At 35.9% G+C, this 24451-nt stretch overlaps 2 protein-coding genes across 2 annotated transcripts in view; one reads left to right on the top strand and one right to left on the bottom strand.

Annotated features, from left to right (window-relative positions):
- PDE3B (phosphodiesterase 3B) overlaps nt 1-24451 on the top strand; it is a 169593-nt gene that overhangs the window by 131588 nt on the left and 13554 nt on the right. Inside the window, exons 8-12 of the mRNA XM_068554689.1 lie at nt 4708-4859; nt 5938-6075; nt 7066-7177; nt 9486-9599; nt 22073-22272. Of these exons, the coding sequence (XP_068410790.1) occupies nt 4708-4859; nt 5938-6075; nt 7066-7177; nt 9486-9599; nt 22073-22272 (716 nt within the window). The remainder of the gene's footprint in view (nt 1-4707; nt 4860-5937; nt 6076-7065; nt 7178-9485; nt 9600-22072; nt 22273-24451) is intronic.
- LOC137771335 (dynein light chain 1, cytoplasmic-like) lies at nt 21404-21698 on the bottom strand (the record flags this gene model as incomplete). Its single annotated transcript, XM_068554566.1, has 1 exon — nt 21404-21698. A coding segment is annotated over one exon (255 nt), but the record flags the coding sequence as incomplete, so codon positions are not given.

A 24451-nucleotide genomic window follows, 5' to 3' on the forward strand; every position in this document is an offset into this window, starting at 1 on the left:
AAAAAAAAAAAAGAAATGGTTCTGAAGAACCTAGGGGCAGGACAGGACTAAAGACGCAGAGTAGAGAATGGACTTGAGGACATGGGGAAGGGGAAGCTGAGACAAAGTGAGAGAGTGGCACTGACATATATACACTACCAAATGTAAAATAGCTAGCTAGTGGGAAGCAGCCGCATAGCACAGGGAGATGAGCTCGGTGCTTTGTGACCACCTAGAGGGGTGGGATAGGGAGGGTGGGAGGGAGAAGCAAGAGGGAGGGGATATGGGAATATATGTATATGTATAGCTGATTCACTTTGTTATACAGCAGCAACTAACACAACAATGTAAAGCAATTATACTCCAATAAAGATGTTTAAAAAAAAAAAGAATAAGAGAAGGATTTTTGCTTTCAGCACTTGTATTCAATATTGTACTGGAGGTTCTAGCCAGGAAAATTTCTAGAAATATAAAAAAATAAAGATACCTGAGTGGAAATAAAGAAATAAAACTGTCCTTATTCACAGATCATTAGTAGAAACTTCCAAATACACACACAAACACACACACACACAATTATTAGAACCAATAAACAAGTTTAGTAAAGTCACAAGATCAAAGTACAAAATCAATTGTATTTCTATATACCAGAAATGAACCATCAAAAATTGAAATTTAGAAAATGTTTCCATTCATAATAGTATCAAAAAGAATAAAGTTAGAATAAATTTAACAAAAGAAGTAGGAGATTTATAAACTGTAATCTATAAAACATTGTTGAGAAAATTAAAGAAAGTCTAAATAAATTGAGAGGCATTGCATAGCAAACAGATTGGGAAACTCAGTACTGTCAACAGGCTATTCTTCCAAATTGATCTGTAAGTTCATTGCAATTCTGATCAAATTCCAGTAGGCTTATTTTGGTAGAAATTGACAAATTGGTGTTAAAATTTACATGGAAATACAAATGGCCTAAAATAGCCAAAACAATTTGGAAAAATAACAAATTTGGAGGACTGACACTACCTGATTTCAAAACTTATTTCCACTTCAAAAGACACCAATAAGAAAATCAAAGACAAACCACAGACTGGGAGAAAATATTTGCAAATTATGCATCTGATAAAGGTCTTATATCCATGATATATAACTCTTTCACTCAATAGTAAGTCAACCAACTCAATTAAAACACAGGCAAAGATTTTAGATATTTTGGTGAAAGACTTTTGGTGGAGGATATGAAGGATATAAATGAATGGGTAGTAAACACATGAAAAAATTATTAACATCATTAGTCATTAGGGAAATGCAGATTAATACTACAGTGAAATACCAGTAAACTCAAACCAGAATAGCTATAATCAAAAAGACAGACAATACCAAGTGTTGGCAGGGATGCAGAGAAATTTGAACTTGTGCATTGCTGATGGGAATGTAAAATGGTAAACCTACTTTGGAAAACATTTTGACAGTTTCTTTAAAAGGTAGACATGGAGACTTCCCTGGTGGTCCAGTGGTTAAGACTCTGCCCTTCCACTGCAGGGGGTGTGGGTTCGATCCCTGGTTGGGGAACTAAGATCCCACATGCAGTGTGGTGCAGCCAAAAAAAAAAACAAAACAAAAACAAACAAAAAAGTTAGACATAAATTTACCGTATCACCCAGCAGTAACATGGATAAGAATTTACTCGGGAGAAAACATATGAGCACTCAAAGACAGGATTATGAATGCTTATGACATCATTATTCATGATAGTGCTAAACTGGAAAAGATCAAAATGTCCATCAACTTGTAAATGAATAAATATCATGTGGTATATTCATACAATGGGATTCTATTTAACAAAAGAAGAACAAACTGCTGATACATGCTACTACGTGGATAAACTTCCAAACATTATTCTAAGTGAAAAAAACTAAGCTAAAAAGATTATATATTGTTTGATTCTATTTATATGAAATTCTAGAAAAGGCAAATTTATAGAGACAATAATCAGAATAGCAGTTGCCTGGGGTGAAAATAAGGATGAACTGTAGAGAGGCATAAGGGCACTTTCTGAGGTGATGAGAATGTTCTAACACCAGACTGTCATGCATAGAGAACAGACTTGTGGTTCCAAGAGGGAGGGGTTTGGGGGAGACATGCAGTGGGAGGTTTGGGTTAGTAGATGCAAAGTATTATATATAGAATGGATAAACAACAAGGTCCTACTGTGCAGCACAGAGAACTATATTCAATATCCTGTGATAAACCATGATGGAAAAGAATATTAAAAAAGAATGTAGGACTTCCCTGGCAGTCCAGTGCTTAAGACTCCACACTTCCACTGCAGGGGGCTCGGGTTCAGTCCCTGGTCAGGGAACTAAGATTCTGCATGCTGCAGAGCGTGGCCAAAACATAAAAAAATTTAAAAATACAATGTATATATATGTATAACTGAATCACTTTGCTGTACAGCAGAAATTAACACAACATTGTAAATCAACTATACTTCAATAAAAAAAAGACTTTTTTGAATATAAAGACCAAAGCAATCAGGTGTTTTGAAGATAATGATGATAACAAAAATTCTGGGCCAAACAAACAAAAAAACTAGATTGTCATGAATATTGCAGAAGTCTAAATTTACTAAAATTATTGAATTATACACTTACTGTGAGTGGGTTTTATGGCATGTAATTATACTCAATAAAGCCTTTTAAAAACCACAACAGATTATTAATTCTCACAGTTCTTTGCATTGACTGGTCTCAGCTGGGAGATTCTCACTTGAGGGCTGTCATGTAATTGCAGTCAGATATTGGCAAGGGTGACAGTCATCCAAAGGACTGATTGGACTGAATTTCCAAGATGTCTCATGTGTCTGCTGGCTATTGACCAGTCCATTTAAATATGACCTTCTCTCTGGTCTTCTTCCAACATTTTGGCTGGAGGCCAAAAGCAGAGGCTATGGAAGCTGCCAGTCAGTTAATGGCTCAACCCAGACCAGACAGAGTTGTCATTTCTGTCATATTCTGTTAATCAGAGCAGTCATGTGGCCTGTCCAGATTCCAGGGGGTTGGGAAATAATGCTCTCTTGATGGAGCAATAAGAATACATTTCAAAAGAATGCATGTGGGATAAGAGATAGTACTGTGGACATCTTTGGAGAAGAAATTGCTATATTTATTTCATCTGTTTTTCTTATTATCTATAAGATACAGTTATTAGGAATTTAGATCATTAAAAAGTAAATCATGTACTTCAAATGTCAACAACTTTTGGATTGACGGCTATTTTAGAATATAATTGTAGTTAGTGCCTTAACTTACCAAGAACAGTTGAATAATCTGAATTTTTAAATTTTCTTAAAATAAGTGTGTTCATTTGGAAACATTTGAAAAGTAATGTTTTCCAAAGGGTAATACTTCCTGATCATGATCAGTTAATGATTTTTTAGTATATTCAGTGTGTTAGGTTCAGATTTGACTGACAGTTATTGATCACCTATTATGTGTAACATCTAGTAAAATAGGTGTTATTATCCACAGTCTACAGGGGGAAAAGCTTGCCATTATTAAGTACAAAAATCAGGATTTAAACCTAGTTCTTCTGAAAGAACGTCTATATGTCTATAACTGAATCACCTTGCTGTACAGCAGAGATTGGCACAGCATTGTAAATCAACTAGACTTCAATATAAATAAATAAATAAATCCACCAACCAACCAACCAACCTAGTTCTTCTGAAAGTCAACTCGAATGAGTACTCTTAAAAACACTTTTATTTTTAAAAATCCCTACATATTGAAAAATAAATAAATCCTAGGTTTGTGGCTTGATGAATTTTCATACATCTAATATACATATGTAATCAACACCCAGATCAACAAACAAAATATTACCAGTACCTCCTCTCATGCCCTGCTTCCAGGAATCTCCCCCAAAGATAATGTTTATCCTGTCTTTCAGTACTCATGTGTGTCAATTTTGATATGTTTTTGAACTTTTCATAAAGAGAATTGCAGAGTATATACCTTTGTGTCTGGCTTCCTTCACTTGACATTGTATTTTTAAAAATCATCCATATTGGTGCATGTGATTGTAGTTTCTTCTGTTTGCTCTGTAGTGTTCAATTGTGTGAATACACTACAGTTTACTTATTCTACTGTTGATGTGTTTTGGAAAAGTTTCCTGTTTAGCATATTACAAATAGAATGAGTATGAATATTTTTTTGCATATGAATGAATGCAATGTAGCTACCAATGTTGCTTCCCTTTTCCATGTAATTTGGGAAAAAGTATTATTAATCACATTGGTAGAGAAATAACTCACAATTCATAACATTGTTCTAATTTTTAGATGTGCCTTAATCTCATCCATAATTATGAGTTTAGAATTTTCATATCCAAAACTCAAACAATTTCAGGTATTAGAAGTAGTTTACGTGAAATTGGTTTTAAAAAAATTTCCTATTGAGAGGGACTGACATTTTCAGTTTCTCACTTTTATAATGAATTTCTACCCTCTCTTTCATCCATGAGTAGCTATATCAGGTGAAATGTTGCCTGAGGACAAGGTACCTGGGCCAACTGGTCCAGCAAGATACAGCTTAATTGTGTCATTAATTTAGATTGAATGCCAGTATGGTTCAATTTATCTGAATACTTTTTACAAATTTTTCTTATAAAACTGTTCATATAGGACATGTTTTATTCTTGTTTATTACTTTAAATACTTTTTGAAAGGTGATGAAGACAATACCGTTTTCTCAAAAGCATCATTCAACCTTACGGAAGCTCAACAAGAAGTGGAAACAGAGAACAGAGACTGCAGAAAATTACTTTGGGAAGGTGATAATCACCTAAAAGAAGAGGCACAGAATGAAAAGCAACCAAATGTAAAAGATAAACTTTCAATATGATTATGTTAAGGTGAAATATATTATTAGTTAGTACTAAGTTTATTATTTTTGCCCAGAACAAGGTTTTTAGTATAATGATTTTTAAAAAATTTTTACTGAAAAGTCACTATTAACACCTGAAAATAGAGTTTCTTTAAATAAATGAGGAGTTCGGGATTAACATATACATACTACTATATATAAAATAAACAACCAGGACCTACAGTATAGCACAGGGAATGATACTCAATATCCTGTAATAACCTATATGGGAAAAGAATCTGAAAAAGAATAGATATATGTATATGTATAACTGAATCACTTTGCTGTACACCTGAAACTAACACAACAGTGTAAATCAACTATACCCAAATTAAAAACAAAAAAAAGAAAGAAAACCTTGGGTTAAAAATAATTACATTTAAACTCATCATCCTAGAATAACTAAGTGCATTCATTTTAAAATGAACACATTTATTTGGTTTTATAGTCAATATATTACTTTCTATGCTGATTTTTTCTTCATTGTATGTGTTAAAACATGAAAAAATAAAGCATGTGCATAGTCATTAAAAACAATGAAAATAACCTACTTATAATTGTAGGGAGTTTTTTGTTCTTAATATTTTTTTTGTTCTTAAAGTTCAAAATCTAAGCTTTTTAGGGAAAAAAAATCCATCCATTTCTTTTGGGAAGTTATCCTAGTAATAAATGTCAGTTTAAGGATATGAGTTTCTGTCTGCTTTGATACCTGTAACTTCCAAAATGAAAATAATGGATTTTAGATTTGTGTAGTGTTTTGGAAATATAATAGTTTTATTTATAAAAGTAGTGTAAAGACCAATAAGTCTTTTTATGCCTAGAAGATATGTTTATATTTGTCTGAAGATAACATTCTACAAAGAGAATTAATAGGAAGTACAATTTATATTTGAGAATAACCATTATAGAAAATAATATTGACCATTTTTATAGTGTTCATTTTTAAGTGTTCTCATTTAGCTATGGATTTAACAATATTTATAAAAAGTAAGGTTAAGTTGGTTTGGTTTTTTTTTTTCCCCTACATGTACAGATTGAACAAGAAGCATCACGGGACCTGATTTTAATAGAAGATTATGACTCATTAATAGAAAATATGAGTAACTGGAATTTTCAAATTTTTGAACTTGTAGAAAAGATGGGAGAGAAATCAGGAAGGATCCTCAGTCAGGTTTGTTTCAAATCTCTACTGCTTTATTATAAGTTACTTTTTTCTTGAATCTATAAAAAGCAAAATCTAAAGATGTATAATATTGGTTTAGGTACAAGTTCAACATTGTTCATTGAATTATTTTTTTCGCAAATGAAATTTTCAATAGAAAATTTGAAAAGAGAAACCTGGATATATAAACCCATATATATAAAAACAAATATTATGTATATAAAGTATTTCATAATTTTATATATATTTATATGAAAAGTAGTTTATTTGCCCATAATAATGGGATTTAATTCACACTAAAGAAGTAATAAAGATTTACTTTTTATTAAATCTTGAGGTTGAAAAGGACATGAAAGGTGATCTAGTTCTTTGGACTGAAACTTATGCTTCATCTTTTTCACTGGTCCTCCCTGTGCTTTACCCAAGGCCAAATGGTCCATTTCATGCTAGAACCATGGAAAAATACTTCCATTTTACCACCCAGACTCAAAGTTCTTTCTGGTGGGTCCACACAGCAGCATCAGATTAACCTTCCTGAAATATTACTCTCATTAACTCCAAAGTATCTTATTTATGAAATGCGAGAACGTAAGGGTAAATTATGTGGAGGACACACAATTTATCACGTTGAATTCTTTAGGGACAGAAATGTGATAAATATATTGTTCTGACTTCTTTTAACACCTAGGACTAGAATAGAATACAATTCATATGCCTTTCAATAAATTGTGAATGAAAAGCTAAAGGGAAGAGTGGAAAAATTTCAAAACTGGGACATGATATGATAATCATTCTTTGGTTTTCAAGGGCTTTAGGGAGGTATCTTCCTTTTTCATATTTCGGAAAGAATTCACTGTAGGGAAGTTTTTAATAAATTATTTAAGTTAAAGGCATATACATGGTTAACTTTCCCAAATGCAAATCACAAAAACATATTATATTTCACTAGAAATAGAAATTCCGATTTTTAAAGCGAACTTTCTTTTAATTGACATTTAGGTTATGTATACCCTATTTCAAGACACTGGCTTATTGGAGATATTTAAAATTCCTACTCTACAATTCATGAACTACTTTCGTGCATTAGAAAATGGTTATCGAGACATTCCTTGTAAGTATCAAAATATATTATTTAAGTTGAAATAATACTGGTTTTGAAATTCTTTATAAATTCCCTTCAGATGGTCCCTTAAACACTTTTAAAATTGCATGTTTGGAAAAGTTGGAAAATAGTAATTTAAAAAGAAAATCTACATCCTCCTACACTGACTACTGTTAACATTTTGTTAGGGGACTTCCATGGCGGACCGGTTGTTAATACTCCATGCTCCCAATGCATGGGGTTTGGTTTCGATCCCCGGTCAGGGAACTAAGATCCCACAGGCCGTGCGGTGCAGCCAAAAAATTAAAAACAAAAACCAAAAAAACCCATTTTGGTATCTATCCTTCAAGACTTTTTCTTCTACATACTTATTTTTTATGAAGTGAATCATAATATTAATACCTATTTATAATCTGCTTTTTCATGTAATATAGTATACATCTCTCTATGTTAACAATTATTCATATGAGTACCTTTTCAAATGTTTGGTAATTTTAAGTCATGAGTTTCATAAATTTCTTTACTTTAAAATGTTTAAAATTTATCCATAGAATTTGTTTTTTTAACTGTGTCCTGATTTGTGGAATAATTTTGTTTGTTTGTTTTTTGGCTGCACGGCTTGTGGGATCTTAGTTCCCCGACCAGGGACTGACCTTGGCCCTCGGCAGTGAGAGCACGGAGTTCTAACCACTGGACCGCCAGGGAATTCCCTGTGGAATAATTTTTAATGGCGATTTGATTTTATGATACAATAGAATTTTAATTTTATATTAGGAAAAGGTACAATTTTCTTTATGTGTTGATTCATTCTACAGTTAACCTCCAGCTGGACACACTTTTGGGAAATATATAGAGAGCAAATTTTTCTTAAATTGGCCTCATAAATAATGGTGATGCTTAATAATTTAATGTGTGTTATATGTACTATAATTACCACTTACAAAGTAGGCATTTTGAAAAGTGGCTGAATTTTATAAATGGAATAAAGTGATATTTTAAGGTGGACTTCAAGGGCAGGGGAATGGAAAAAAGAAAGCCATGGTGGGGAGTCTTCACGGTCACCTCCAATTAGGATATATTGGTTAAGACAAGAGTCTCTGGGGAATTCCCCAGCAGTCCAGTGGTTAGGACTCTGTGTTTCCACTGCAGGGGGCACAGGTTTGATCCCTGGTCAGGGAACTAAGATCCCACGTGCCGCGCTGAGCAGCCAAAAAAAAAAAAAAAAAAAGTCACTGGGATCTAACTTTTCTAAATTTTAGTTTCCAAATTTATAAATGGGAATAACAATAGTACCTACCCCATAGGTAGTGATAATAATGTAAAGCACATATCAAAATTCATGGCACATGGTAAATGGTCAATAAAAGGTCATGATTGTATTAATAATAAGATCCTAGTGGGTTGACATCATATCTATAGTCTAAACATTCAGTATTGTATCATTTGCTAATGCTACATGGAAGGTATACATTAAATATTTGTTGAAACATCAGTTATGACTATAATCATTAGATTCACAAAGGTTATCTCATTTAATCTTTGTTGGAAAGGTTGTATTATCTACCTTTTACAGGTGAGAAGTAAAAATTCAGAAGGATCTTTCCCAAGATCATAAAACTGGAAATAGCAAAGCTGGGTTTCACTTGTAGGTCTTGCCTTTTCACATAGTGGTATTTCAGTAAACCAGTGTTTTATTGATCATGTACTACATGTCAGACACTACTCTGGATGTTTATATAAAGGTATATACCTTTTAACATGTAATCCTTATAGCAGGCCTGAGAGAGAGTTATTTCTTATCTATTGGCGAGGCGGCTGTCCAAGTATCCAGAATTTTTAATTGTTCTATGTGCCTTTGTGCAGAAATTGATTTGTTTGCAAACATGGGTCTCCATAACCGAGACACTATTTGCATATTTTTAAAAGCCACAAAAAAGCAACTGTAGGGATTTCCCTGGCACTTTCACTGCAGGGACCCACCCTAGTATGGGAACTAAGATCCCGCAAGCCTCGCAGACTGGCCAGAAAAAAAAAAAAAAAAAGCAACCTTAAATAAATTAGCCCTGGTAATGCTGCCTTTTCTTTGACCCCTTTACTGTGTTTTCATAGTATATGTGAAAGTTTTTAAAAGAAAACTTTTTAACACATCAAGAAACTTTTACAAAATAAGATGAAACAAAAACATAATTGTTGGAAATTATTCTAAGCCATATATTTTATTTATGAGGATACAGTATGACTAGAAAGTACTTTTTAAAATGTCCTATGTTAAAAATAACAGAATGATCATTTTTATAAAACATTTTGGTGACTTTAGATCACAATCGTATACATGCCACAGATGTCCTGCATGCTGTTTGGTACCTGACAACACGGCCAATTCCTGGCTTACAGCAGATCCACAATGATCATGGAGCGGGAAATGAAACAGGTACTTCCTTCTATAAATATTTCCTTTAATTATTTGATTAGGAATAATAAATCAAACTATCTCATTTCATTATCTCTGTTCTCTTAAAAGTTTTATTAAGTAAATTGTGGTATATATAAAGGACTATGTAAATTTTGAAGAATAATGACATGCAAATTAGGAAACCCACTACCCATCTTAAAAGTGAGGTTAAGATTCAGTACTACTCAATCTACCATGTTTCTTTTCTGTGTCCCACAGCGCTGCTTTCTTCACTGAGGTAGCCAATATCCTGAATATTATGATAATCGTTTCTTTGCTTTTCTTTCAATTCTTAGTTTTTTTGTTTTAGGTATATCATGTAAATTTAAAATATATGACATTCCCAACAAAAGTGGACATGTTTAAAATCTTCACATAAGTAAATAATAATAAATAATGATTAAATAATGATATTAAAAAACTTGTTAACATTCAAATTTTGTTTCCTCGTAAATGTAACTATTTATACAAACATAATGAATTATAACATTCATGGCTCTCTTATTCTAGTTTATAAAAGAGGGAAGACAGGAATTACCTGGTGGTCTAGTGGTTAGGGTCTGGCACTTTCACTGCCATGGCCTGGGTTCAATCCCTGGTGGGGGAACTGAGATCCCAAAAGCTGTGTGGCCAAAATTTTTAAAAATTAAAAAAAAAGAAAAGAGGAGAAATGCTCCAATAAAATACACACACACACAAATCAGGACAGAATTTGCTCAGTTACAAATGCCTGAAAAATATTACCATACTAATCAGTGTAAATGTGATATAGTCTTAGCCACTGCTTTACATTCTTTGGTGGTTTAAAGTACTGCCATCGTTTGATTGATGGATTTGCCTTATGTCACTGGTTCATTTTTGTCTGCCATCCATACTCTTTCGTAGAGCTCTTCCTTCCTTCCAGTAGTTCTGTGCTTCCATCAGAGATCATTTTCTTCAGCCTTTTTGTTTGTAGATGTATTTTTTAAAATTTTTATTTATTTATTTATTTATTTATTTATTTAGGCTGCATTGGGTCTTCATTGCTGCACGCTGGCTTTCTCTTGTTGGGGCAAGCAGGGGCTACTCTTCGTTGTGGTGCACGGGCTTCTCATTGCGGTGGCTTCTCTTGTTGTGGAGCACGGGCTCCAGCTGTGCGGGCTTCAGCAGTTGTGGCATGCGGGCTCAGTAGTTGCGGCTCGCGGGCTCTAGAGCGCAGGCTCGGTAGTTGTGGCACACGGGCTTAGTTGCTCCACAGCATGTGGGATCTTCCCAGACCAGGGCTCAAACCCGTGTCCCCTGCATTGGCAGGTGGATTCTTAACCACTGCGCCACCAGGGAAGTCCCTATAGATGTATTTATTTTGTCTTAGAATAATGTTTTCTTATTTCAGCACGTTTGTAGATACCTCTGGGTTCATCTTCTGACTTCTATAGTTTCTGTTGACAAATCAGCCATAAGTCTTATTTCTCCTTAAGAGTATTATGTCCCTTTTCTCTTTGCTATTGGTTTTTAACATTTTGACTATGATACACTCAGATGATATTCTTTGTATTCATCCTATTTGGGGTTCACTGAACTGCTTGAATATATTGATTAATATCTTTTATTGTTTTCTATCACGCTCTTCAAAATTCTTCCAGCCTTCTCCCACTGCCCAATTCCAAAGCTGTTTTCACATTTTTAGGTATTTGTTACAGCAACACCCTACTTCCAAGTGCCAAAATCTGTATTAGTTTCCTATTGCTGCTGTAACAAATTACCACAGACTTAGTGGCTTAAAACAATACAAATTTGGGGAATTCCGTGGTGGTCCAGTGGTTAGGACTCCACACTCCCAGTGCAGGGGGCATGAGTTCGATCCCTGGTTGGGGAACTAAGATCCTACATGCCGCATGGCGTGGAATGTTTCCTTGCCCCCTCCAACTTCTACAAGCCACCTGCATTCCATGGCTCATGGCCCCTTCTTCAAAGACATCAGCGTTGCATCTTCAAGTCTGTCTCAGACCCTGACCTTTTCATCCTTCAGAAGAATTAGCAAAAGTGGTACAGCTACAATGTTGGTTTTCTGTCCAGAGTACACATTCCTGACGGTGAATCTCCTACTTTTAATATTTTTTGCGGTCTGAACAGGTTGAGAATTTCCCAAATTATCAAGTCCTGGACCCGTTTTGCTTAACAGTTCTCCCTCATTTTTCTCTTGCATTTTATTTCAAACAGTAAGAAACCTGGCTATATATCTTTAATACTTTCCTTGGAAATCTCCTCAGCTAAATATCTAAGTTCACTGTTACAAGTTTTGTATTCCACATATGCAGCACACAATTCGACTAAGCTTTCTGCTGCTATGTTGACAATGATCCCCTTTCCTCTAGTTTCCAATTATGGGTTCATCTGAGCCCTCACTGACAGTGTCCTTGACAGCAGTTTTCTACCACCAGCCTGTTCAAGATGATTTAAGTATTCCCTAAGGCAATGCCTGTTTTCTCTTCCATGCACTTCACTTCCTCCTGAGTTCTTACTAGCAGTGCTATAAGTCCTTATCCACAATATTATGGAATCAAGTATGTGTAGAAGACAAAGCTTTCTTTGGGAGACCAAGTAGCTGTTGAAATGTAAAATTGTGGTAGAAACAAAGACTATAAGGACTATGGGATGCGCTGCCTTATTCTGATTGCAATGGAGAATTAATAGAAAAAAAAAATGATGACACCAAAAGTATAAGCAACAAAAGCGAAAATAAACAAGTGTGACTACATCAAACTAAAAAGCTTCTACACAGCAAAGGAAGCAACTTAAAAAATGAAAATGCAACCTACAGAATGGGAGAAAATATTTGCAAACCATATACTGGGTAAGGCGTTAATATCCAAAATACATAAAGAACTTGTACAACTCAATAACCAAAAAACAATCCAATTTTTAAAAATGGGCAGAGAAACAAAATAGACATCCAAATGGCCAACAGGTACATGAAAAGGTACTCAGCCTAACTAATCATCAGGGAAATGTAAATCAAAACCACAATGGGATATCACCTCACACTTGTTAGAATGGCTGTCATCAAGAAAACAAGAGGTAAGTCTTGGGCAGGATGTGGATATAAGGGAACACTTGTGCACTGTTGAAGGGAAGGTAAATTGGTTCAGCCACTGTGAACAACAGTATGGAGATTTTGATTCCTCAAAAAAATAAAAATAGAACTATCATATGAAGTAGCAATTTCTGGGTATATATCCAAAGGAAATGAAAACAGAAGTTTAAAGAGATATACACACTCCCATGTTTATTGCATCATTATTCACAATAGCCAAGACATGGAAATAACTTGTCTGTCAATGGATGAACGGATAAAGAAGGTGTGTGTGTGTTTGTGTGTGTGTGTGTGTGTGTGTGTGTGTGTATACACACACAATGGAATATTATTCAGCCATGAGAAAGAAGGAAATCCTGCCATTTTCAACAACACGGATGGGCTTGAGGGCATTATGCTAAATGAAATGTCAGACAAATACTTTATGATATCACTTATATATGGAATCTAAAAATGCTGAACTTGTAAAAACAGGCCATGAGTGAGGGAATTGGGGATATGTTGTTTAAGGGTACAAACTTGGAACTAGTAGATAAACAAGTTCTGGAGAGCTAATGCACAGCATAGTGATTATAGTCAACAGTACTATATTATAAAGCTCAAAGTTGCTGAGAGACTAGATCTTAATTGTTCTCACCACAAAAAAGAAATGATAATTATGTGGTGTAGTGAGGTGTTAGCTAATGCTCCAGGTGGTAATCATATTGCAATATACAAATGTATCAACTCAACACCTTGTATACCTTAAATTTACACAGTGCTTTGTGTCAATTTTACTTCAATAAAAAAAAAAAAGAAATGAAATGACACGTTTAGAGTTTTAATGAATGGTTAGAGACCAGATAGCTAAAAGATTCCTTAATTTTTATAGTAGTAGGATCGTAACTTCTGAAAACATAATCCAAAGTCTGATCCTGAAGTTACCTGAAATACAATTCAAGTTGAGTTCATGGCCTCACTAAGCCTCTTATGTTAGAACTATGGTATCGATTGGGAAAGAATGGACCCTGATAACTGGAAGGGGAATATTTGAGTAGATTTCAGTAAATCTGATTACCCTGAACCCCTCAAATCTTGCTGTACCTCCCTGCTGAGAAACAATCATTTCTCCTTGTGTTGGTTGCCTGAAGACCTTGTAACAACCTCACCTGAGATTCTTGATTTGTCGGGGAATGTTATTTCACCTCTAAATCCAGTCCCACCACCTCTCGTTTCTTTGTGATCCATAATTAAACTCATATCTGCCAGGATCTAAGTCTAAACACCAGAATAATTTCCTAAATTTATATTGGCAGAAACCTGAGGAACATATGTTGGAATGGATTTAGAGTGTTACAGCAAGCGAAAGGAAGGTAATGGTTGATCATTCTGAATTTATTGATATAGGTGTACCTACTAGAGATTCTGGATTCAGGGCATTAGCTTGAGTGCTTGGCAGTGGCCCTAACAGTTTGCTCCATTCATTGTCTGAAATCTAGGCATTAAGAGAAATTGAGATGTCACAACTTCCTGATATACTGTGGAGGAAGGAATTCAAAGGCTTACACTGATAGGATGTTGAAATGGGTTGGTCATGTAGTCTTCCCACCCATACCTAACCATGTCCCTCAGAAGTGTCCCCCTTCATCAGTGTTGAGAAATACATTGCAACGCTAACTCCTGGAGGGTAAACTACCACACTGGCCCACCAATCATAGTAGGGGCTTACGGAATTTAGATGATAAAAGGACTTTTGGCCTGGGTCCATCTCATAGTGATAGTTCCCTGAACCCACCCATTTTTGTAATGCACAGTTGGAATAAACATATTTAGCAACTGGCAGAATCCCTCCATTAATTCCTTGATCTCTGCAGAGAGGACCATCATGGTAGGAGGGGTCAAATGAAATCTCCTGAAACTGCCTCATTCTAGCAAAATAGTGAACCAAAGCAGTACCTTGTTTCTGGATGGACTGCAAAATTAGTGCCACAATCAAATACTTAATAAATGCAGAAGTGGTGATTTCCATCACATTGCTATTTGACCTGTGGTACTTTAGCTTTTACACAAGATGAATGGATCTTGAAAAATGACGGTGGATTATTCTAAACTTCATCAGGTGGTGACTCCAGTTGTCACAGCTGTTCCAGATATGAATTTTTGAATAAGTCAACCCAACTCATCATGTTTGGTACACAGCTGTTAATCTGGAGAAATGTTTCTTTCTTTATACCTGTTAGCAAAATCCACAAGAAGACATTTACTTTCTCACCTGGCAGGCATAGCAGTACACTTTCATCATCCTAGTTCTGGGCTATGTCAAGTCTCCCATTCTGTTATAATCTAGCCTAGTCCCATAAGGTATCAAAGTGGTCCAGTATAATGACCAGATAATGCTGAATAGCTCTACTGTGCAAGATGTAACAAATATCCTAGATACCTTGATAAGAGTGCCAGAGGAAGAGAAATGAGAGAACTTGCACAGAAATTCAGAGATTTGCTACCTCAGTGAAGTTATTAGGAATCTCGTGGTCTAGGATATGTTGAGGTATCCTCTCCAAGGTTAGGGACAATTATTTTGAATTCCCTACCTAGAGTGCTCTTTGGATTCTAAAGGCAAATTTACAATATCTCAGTACTGCTGCTCCAACCCATGAACTGTAAGGCTATGAATTTTATGTGCAACTCAGAGCAGCAGAATCATGTGAAGCAGTTTCAGGGTAGTGTAAGCTGCTTGGACACTTGGCAATATGACCCTCAACACATCCAGCAGTTTTCAGAGTGTCTTTGGCAGGTAGGGATCCTCTGTGGAGTTATAGAAGATCGCTACAAGGGAATCATAGTATAAATCCTTAGGATTTTGAGGCAGTGCCCATCCTTCTTCCTCGGATAACTGTTCTTTTCGTAAAACAGCTGCTAGATTGTTACTGGGCTCTGATAGAGTTTGAATATTTGACCATGTGCACTAAGTTACCACATGACCTTCCTGTCATAAACTTGGGCCCTCTGACTCTCCTAAAGTTGGCATGTACAGTAGCACTCAATCATCAAGAGGAAATATTAAATACAAGGTTAGTTTTGAGCTGTCCCCGAAGGAACAGGAGACTCCAAATATGAACTCAGATTCCTATGGCAGCTATTGCTAATACATTGGCACTCTTCCTTAATCCATATGGCTTCATGGGGAATTACCCTTGACCAGTTGACTAAAGGAGAAAAGACCTGGTTTATAGATTGGTTTGTCCCATATACCAGTCAGTACCTCCTGAAAGTTGATGACTACAGCTTTATAGACTCTCAAAGGTATCCTTTGAAGGATAAATAGGGGAAGGTAAATCCAATCAGTAGGCAGAACATCAAGCAGTAAATCTGCTTGTTTATTTGGCCTAGAGAGAGAGATGACCAGGAGAAAGGATCTACACAGATACATGGCCTGTGGGTAATAGCTTGCTTGGATACTTAGAATTGTAGAAGGAAAAAGATTGGAAAATTGGTGATAAGGAGTTCTGGGAAAGAAATTTGTGGCTAGACTTCTCAGAGTGGAGGATATTTGTTTCCCATGTGAATGCTTACTGTAATGGTTAATTTTATGTGTCAACTTGGTTGAACCATGGTGCTCAGACATTTGGTCAAATATTTTTCTGGATGTTTCTGTGAGGCTGTATTTTAGATGAGATTAACTCATCAGTGGATTTTGAGTAAAGCAGATTGCTCTCCATAATGTGGGTGGGCCTCATCCAATCAGTTGAAGGCTTTAATAGAACAAAGACTGACTTCCCTCCAAAAAGAAGGAATTCTGCCTGCAGACAGCCTTCATACTTGAACTGCAGCATTGACTCTTACCTAGTTCTGCAGTCTGCTAGCCCATACTGCAGATTTTGGACTTGCCAGCCTCCATATTCACATGAGCCAATTCCTTAAAATCTCTCTCTCTCTCTTTCTCTCTCTCTCTCTCTCTCACACACACACACACACACACTTTCTCACACACAAACACACACACTGTTGGTTCCGCTTCTCTGTACAACCCTGACTAATACACTTCCCAAAGAGCATTCCCTGCAAAAGAGGCTGTCAATAATCAAGTAGTCAAAATGACCTCTTCTCTTGATTATCAGTCAGACTCTTTCCTTAGCTACTCTAGTTTTCATTTGATGGGCTTATAAACACAATAGGCAAGATGGCAAGAATGGAGATTATGTATGGATTTAGCAACATGGACTTCCTCTCACTGAGGCTGACCTGACCCTGGCTTCTGTTGAGTGCCCAGCTTGGCAATAGGGGAAACCAATGGTGAGCCCTTGATATAGCACCATTCCCTGGGGGAACATCCAGTCACCTATCTGGTAGTAGTAGGTTGATTATATTGGATCCCTTGTCTTATAGAAGAGACAGCTTTTGTTCTCACTTTCTCTGTGTATGGATTTACTTTTACTGTCTATAGTGCTTCACCATCACCATCTATGAACTTAGTGAATGCCTTATTCACCATTGGCTTATTATATACAATATTGCATATCAAGGAACTCATTGTTGCCTCAAAAGATTGTTGCAGTGGGCTCATGCCCACAGAATTTACTGATCTTTTCATGAACTTTATCATCCCACAGCTGGCCTGAGAGAATGACATATTGAAGACTCAGTTGGGGCACCTGTTAGGTGAAAACATTTTGTGGGGCTAAGGTGCTGTCCCACAAAATGTGGTTTATTTTCTGAACCAGTGACCAGTATATGGTACCATTTCTCCTATTCCAAGAATACACAAATCTGTGAACCAAAGAGTGGGATTAGGAGGGTTTTTTCTGTTACCTCGAATGATCCACTTAGAAAATTTTTGCTTCTCCCCCCACCCCCACCAAAACAAACAAAAACTTGGCTTACACACCTTAGTTCCCAAGGAAAAATGCTTTCAATAGAGGACACATAAAAGGGAAACTGTAAACTGAGACAGACATCTGGCCACTTTGTGTTCTCCGTGCCTTTGAACCAGTAGACAAGAGGAGGATTCTGTACAAGGTCAGGTGATTGATCCTGTCGGATCCTCATTATCAAGAAAAAATAGGGTTCCTACTACACATGGGAGGATGTATGTTAGGAACCCAGGGGATTCCCTGACCTTTTTGGTACTCCTATGTCCAGTGACAAAAGATAATGAAAAACTGCAGTAATCCAGTGCCATAAGGGTCAGTAATAATGCAAACCCCTGAAAGTATGGGTCATCCCACTGGGCAAAGAACCATAATCAGTAGAGATGCTGGCTGAGCAAGAAGGGACTGAGGGATGGGTACTGAAATAAGAAGATGATTAAATCCCAAACACAGCTATGTGACCAGTCACAGAAATGAAGTCTATAATAGCCATATGTATTTTCCTCATTGCTTCGATATATATTGATATTTATTTTATATATTAAGCATTTTTTTTCTGCCTCTTTCTCATTCTCCTACCAGTCAATATGCAGTTGATGGAAATTTGGGTTCTTTCCACTTTTGGGGTGTTATGAATAATGCTGCTATGAATATTCTACCAGTTTTTGTGTGGGTATATGTTTTCATTTCTCTTGGCCATATACCTAGTTTTATGGAATTACTGGGTCATAAGGTGACTCTGTGGTTAACATTTGGAGGAACTGCCAAACTATTTTCCAAAGTGGCTGCACTATTTTACATTCCCACATACAATGTATGAAGATTCCAATTTCTTGCCATTTCTTGTTATTATCTATCTTTTTGATAGCCATTCTAGTAGGTGTGAAGTGGCATCTCATTGTGGGTCTTTTGATTCGCATTTCCCTAATTGCTAATGACATTGAGCATCTTTTCATGTTGTTATGGGCCATTTGTATATCTTCTTTGTCCTTTGTCCATTTAAAAATTTGGTCATTTGTCTTTTCATTACTGAGTTGTAGAAGTTCTTTATATATTCTGGATACAAGTATCTTATTAGATTTATGATTTGCTATTTTCTCACATTGTGTTGTCTTTGCACTTTTTTGATAGTGTCTGTTGACGCACAGAAGCTTTTAATTTTGGTGAAGTTTAATGTATCTTATTTTTTCTTTCATTACTCATGGTTTTGGTGTCATATCTAAGAAGGGTTTGTGTAACTCAAGGTCATGAAGATTTACTATGTTTTCTTCCAAGAGTTTCATAGTTATAGCTGGCTCTTAAGTTTAGGTCTAGGATCCATTGGAACTAATTTGGGGGGATGAAATAAGGAAGAGGTCCAACATTCATTCTTTAGCACATGGATATCTAGTTGTCCCAGCACTGTTTGTTGAAAAAATTTCTTTATATATTCTGTACATGGTTGGCTCTTAAATGTTATAAAATCAGTTTCTACCTTTTAAGATGTGAGCATTAAATGAAACAACATGTATGAAAGTGCTTTGCATCACGCAGGGCATAGTTGGCTCTCAACAAGGTCTTGGCACCCTTGTCCAAAAGCAATTGACCATATATATGAGGATTTATTTCTGGACTCTCAATTCTATTCCATTGATCTATGTGTCTATCCTTATGCCAGTACCACGCAATCTTTGTTACTAAAGCTTTGTAGTAAACTTCGAAATTCTTCTTCTTTCTCAAGATTGTTTTGGCTAATCTGGATCTCTTGCATTTCCATATGAATTTTAGGGCCAGCTTCTATATCTCTTGTACCAAAAAAGCCAGCTGGGATTTTGGTAGGGATTGTGTTGAACCATAGATCATTTTGGGGAGTATTGCTATCTTAACAATATTAAGTCTCCTGAACCATGAACGTGGGTATTTTTCTACTTATTTAAGTCTTATTTCTTTCAACAATATTTTTTAGTTTTCAGAATACTGGTTTTGCACTTCTTTTGTTAAATTTATTCCCAAGTATTTTATTCTTTCTGATGCTAGTGTAAATGGAATTGCTTTCTTGGGCTCATTTTTTGATTATTCATTCCTAGTATGAAGAAATAAAATTTATTTTTTGCATATTGATCTTGTACCCTGCAACCTTTATGATCTCATTTATTAGTTCTAATAGTTTTCCAGTGGATTTTTTAGGATTTTTCTGTATACAAGATCATGTCATTTACAAATAGAGGTAGTTTTACCTCTTCCTTTTCAATCTGGATGCCTTTTACTGAGGCCTGCTTTTATTTTATTTATTTAAATTTTTAAAGTTTTTTTTTTGATGTGGACCATCTTTAAAGTCTGTATTGAATTTGTTACAGTATTGCTTCTGTTTTATGTTTTGGTTTTTTGGCATGCAGGATCTTAAGCTCCCCAGTCAGGGATTGAACCCGCACCCCCTGCACTGGAAGGCAAAGTCTTAACCACTGGACCACCAGGGAAGTCCCGTGAGGCCTCCTTTTAAATGGGATCTACAGTAGTTATGTTTAGTTGTCCTTGCCATCTATTTTCTTTTTTATACTACTAATTTCATGTTAAATATATACAAACTAATGTATTAAGATCCTAATATGTCAATGCTAAGTAATTATTGAGTTTAAAAGGATTTTTTTGCCATTTTTGATATTTTATGAACATATTTTAAATTCTAGGGGAAATACAGAACACATATAATGCAGGAAAAATTGAAGTAATTGACTCTGATATTGGTAATTAAAATCTTATCAGAAATTTGAATGTTTAAATATATCTTTATCCATACATTTAACTGTCTTGTTTTTACTTTTTATAATTATTTTTAAAAGTAGCTCTAGTGTGGGTAATTCTAAAACTCAATTTAGGTACAAAATATAAACAGCATGAAAATAATTAGGTATCTTTATAATTATCAATAGTGTGTGTTAAAGTCATTATGTTAAAACATTCTTGTGATTGCAAATATTGAGTGAACTAACCTATGATAAAGTCCTTTTGGACTTTGACAAGCCAGGGTATTATTCTGAGTTTCCACTGGTGAACACACCAATGAAATTTAGTATCTCTCTAATATCTTTGTGGTTTTATTTGCTGTCTACTCTCAATATAGTTTATTATTTCCTTCTTAATACTTTAAGATCCCTTTAGCAAAAACAATCTAGTGACTATAAAATGGAGACAGCCACCCAATTACAAAAAAGGAAGAAACAAATATAAGATATTAAGGACATCAAAAGCACAGTGCTGATAGTGAAAACACTGTTTCTAACTAGAAGATAAAAAGAGTTATATTGACTGAGTCATTCCTCAGTTTTCCATGCCTTTTCAGTTTTCATAGTTTTTCTTTACAGTATTTTATAAGGGGCTTCATGGAAGGAAAAAGAAGAGGAAGAAGGGTTGTAGTCAGGGTTACAAATGAAAGGTAATCTATCTGGATAAGATCTGAAAAGCATCTATGTTGAAAAGCTTACTTTGTTAATATATTAAATTCCTAAGTCTCTATACTATTTCATGAAACGTTATTCTCTAGGTTGGTTTTTCCTGTTACCCCGGCCATTATATCTAACCATTAAATAACAAATGTTTAGAAAATCAGAGGTTTGGCTTTTTTTTTTTTTTAAATACACACTTCTCCAAGACATTTATTTCTTTAAAGGAATGGATTTTGAAGAGAAAAAACATGGGGCAGAGGGGTATGGAAAAGAAAATAAATACAAATGTAAGCTGTTTTGCTAATTGCTTTATAACCACAACAAACTAGTACAGAGAATGCCCTGTACAAAACAACACAATAAAGATCGAGGTGTTTGTTCCCTTAGGCAAGGCTGAAGATTTCAGTCTCTGGTATTTGGAATTTAGGTTGCAGTCCTTGTTTTTGGATGGATCACTGGGTGTGTGGCACAGTCCCTGCTTTTAACCAGATTTGAACAGGAGAATGGCCACTTGGCCCAGGTAGAAGTAGATGAAGTGTTTGGTTTCATGTGTCACATAACTACCGAAGTTCCTCCCCACCATGCAGTGCCAGGTGGGGTTATATTTCTTGTCAAACTGCTTCTTGATATGGGCCGCCATGCCCTTCTCTATACTATATTTCTCCAATGCCTGAGTAGCACCCTCCACCGAGTCCTGCTGCATCTCCTCCGACATATCGGCATTTTTGATCACGGTCACACATGGTTATCAAAGAGCAGGGGCTGGCCCACTGCAACGGTCTCCTGGGGGAGGGGCTGGCGAGGCTCAGACCCTTCGAGAGGAGCAGTTCCTACTGAAGCCATGGCGCATCTATCAGTCAGAGGTTCTTAAAAATTATCACTAGCTTGAGTAACAGAGCATCATGAGAATCCTGTCATGTCCTGTAAAGTAAGTGACTTCAGGGTCGTGTTTAACACTGTTCCTCTCTATTAGCATGTATGTTGGAAATAGTATACTATTTTATGTCCATGTTTATAAATAGAGTCTATTTCTTAGGTATGGGAATCTCCTCCTTAGCCTCCTTGTGAGGATGTTATGTGTAATGCTGGGTTATTTTGCTTGTTCCTCAGATTCTAACAGTAGAATTAACCCTGGGCGAATCACTTACATTTCTTCGAGGAGTTGCTCTATTCCAGATGAGAGCTATGGCTGCCTGTCTTCAAACATTCCTGCACTGGAATTGATGGCTCTGTATGTGGCAGCTGCCATGCATGATTACGACCACCCAGGGCGGACAAATGCATTTCTAGTGGCTACAAATGCCCCTCAGGTAGGAACTACTTTTTCAGAAAGTTTGAGTGATTCTGAAATTTTACAGCCATACTGTATTTCCCTTTGTAAACCATTCTTCAATTGAATCATTTGGCCATTGGAGAATAACACACAGCAGTGATATGACATGTGCTGAAGAATTAGGGAAAAATCATCTTCAACTGGAAAATAAATAAAATGTTCCTGAAAGAGTAATTCGCTACTTTTATGAAATTCTGGAGTCTTCACTGTCAATATCTTTGCCTTTGATCAAATTGATAAGACTTTGACTAGATGTAAGACTTACTCTTCCTTCTAGCAAGATCCTTCATATGCCTAAAAGCTATAATGACTGAGAACTGTTATTATTTTTGTCTCTAAGACATACCATAATATGCAGACTCTAAGTCTTTTAGGTCTGCATATATTCATGTATGTAAAAAATCTTCTAGTACATTATTTTTGTATTCAGTACAGCTGATAAGGTGCAAGATTCCTTTAGGGTCACAATTTGCATAAGAGGTAGGAGTTCCCAACAAATGGATACTGTAATTGCGATGACTTTAAACATTAGGACTTGGAACTAAATACAGTCAGCCCTCCATATCCAGGGGTTCTGCCTCCATGGATTCGATCAACTGCAGATCAAAAATATTTGAAAATTTAAAAAATTCCAGAAAGTTCCAAAAAGCAAAACTTGGAATTTGCTGCACACTGGCAACTATTTACATTGTATTAGGTATTATAAGTAATCTAGAGAAGATTTGAAGTATACAGGGGATGTGCGTAGGTTATACGAAAATATTACATCATTTTATTAAGGGACTTGAGCATCTGCAGGGGTCTTAGAACCAATTCCCTGCAGATGCTAAGGCATGACTGTACTTGGTTTTAAGCAGAATTTAGTGTGGTTGTGAATTTTTGTTTAGGCTGGTGATTCCTGAAATGTCAGCTTTGTATTTCTGCCTGCCTGCCTTACAAAAAGCAAGTTGTCAATGATTGTTTGCTGAATTCATCTTACTTCCTCACTTTGTTGCTCTATGTTCAAAACTCAGTTCTGATTCTTTCATCTTTTATAGCCATTCTCTGTGTTCCTTTTCTCATTTCTCTCACACACTCCCACTACTTAAAATATAGGAGATAGATTCTCTACCCAGAACAAGAATAGGATTCAGAGAGAAAGAGACGATTAAAAGTGCTATGTAATTCATTTTCTCCAGTTAGACTTCATCTCTTCATAGCTCATGATTTCCACAGGTAACTTTTAAATGAATTTAAAAGAGATAACATTTGGAAAGTTATCTACTGAATCAGATATCATGTAGACAGAAATTATTCACTATTCTGTTCCACCCTCTGCTTTCAATCTCTCTCTATTAGCTTTGAGTATAGGTGAGTCAGACTTGTTTATTACCTCTTCTTCAAGGATATTACAAGTCAGTGAATTCTAGTGTTACTTGTGTTGCATGCAGATAATTGAAAACAATGACACATGAATGTAATTTATATAAGTTGTATACTCAAAACTGTTGTCCTGACCAAAATACAAACATGAAGTCTGGACACAATCAGTAACTATGTGTTATTTCTAAATTCTCATTGTTAAGGCCTGCCAAGAGATGAAGCAATGGAAAGGGCTGGACTGGAAAGGAAATTGATCAGAGTTCAGCTATGAAAAAGTATAGCCTTTTACCTAGTCTCCTTGCTTACTTCCTGCTCCCCTTCAGTCTGGTTTCAACACATAGCAGCCAGAGTGGCCCTGTTTAAATGTGCATTACATCACTCTGTGTTCCAAGCCCTCATTCCTAGTAAAAGACAGTCATTACAGTGGCTCAGAAGGCCCTACACGATTTAGCCCCCAGTAATTCTCCTTTTTAAATTCACTCAGATCTAGCCTCACTGGCCTCCTTGCTGTTTCCTTCTATGTGCTGGCACACTCCCTTTCTAAGAACCTGGTCAGTTTCTGTTCTCTCTGCCCAGAGTGCTCTTTCCCCAGACATATATTGGGTTAGCCAAAAAGTTCACTTGCGTTTTTCTGTAACATGTTACAAAAAACCCTAACGAAGTTTTTGGCCAACCCAATATATAGCTCACTTTGTCACTTCTTTCCACCTGAAATTTCAAAAGCCCCTCCCTGGCACTCATTATGTTCCTCCCCTGATCATAACAATGGTCATTTAGCATACTATGTATTTTGC

The sequence above is a fragment of the Eschrichtius robustus genome, chromosome 11 (genome assembly GCF_028021215.1).
Source record: "Eschrichtius robustus isolate mEscRob2 chromosome 11, mEscRob2.pri, whole genome shotgun sequence".
Taxonomy (NCBI): domain Eukaryota; kingdom Metazoa; phylum Chordata; class Mammalia; order Artiodactyla; family Eschrichtiidae; genus Eschrichtius; species Eschrichtius robustus.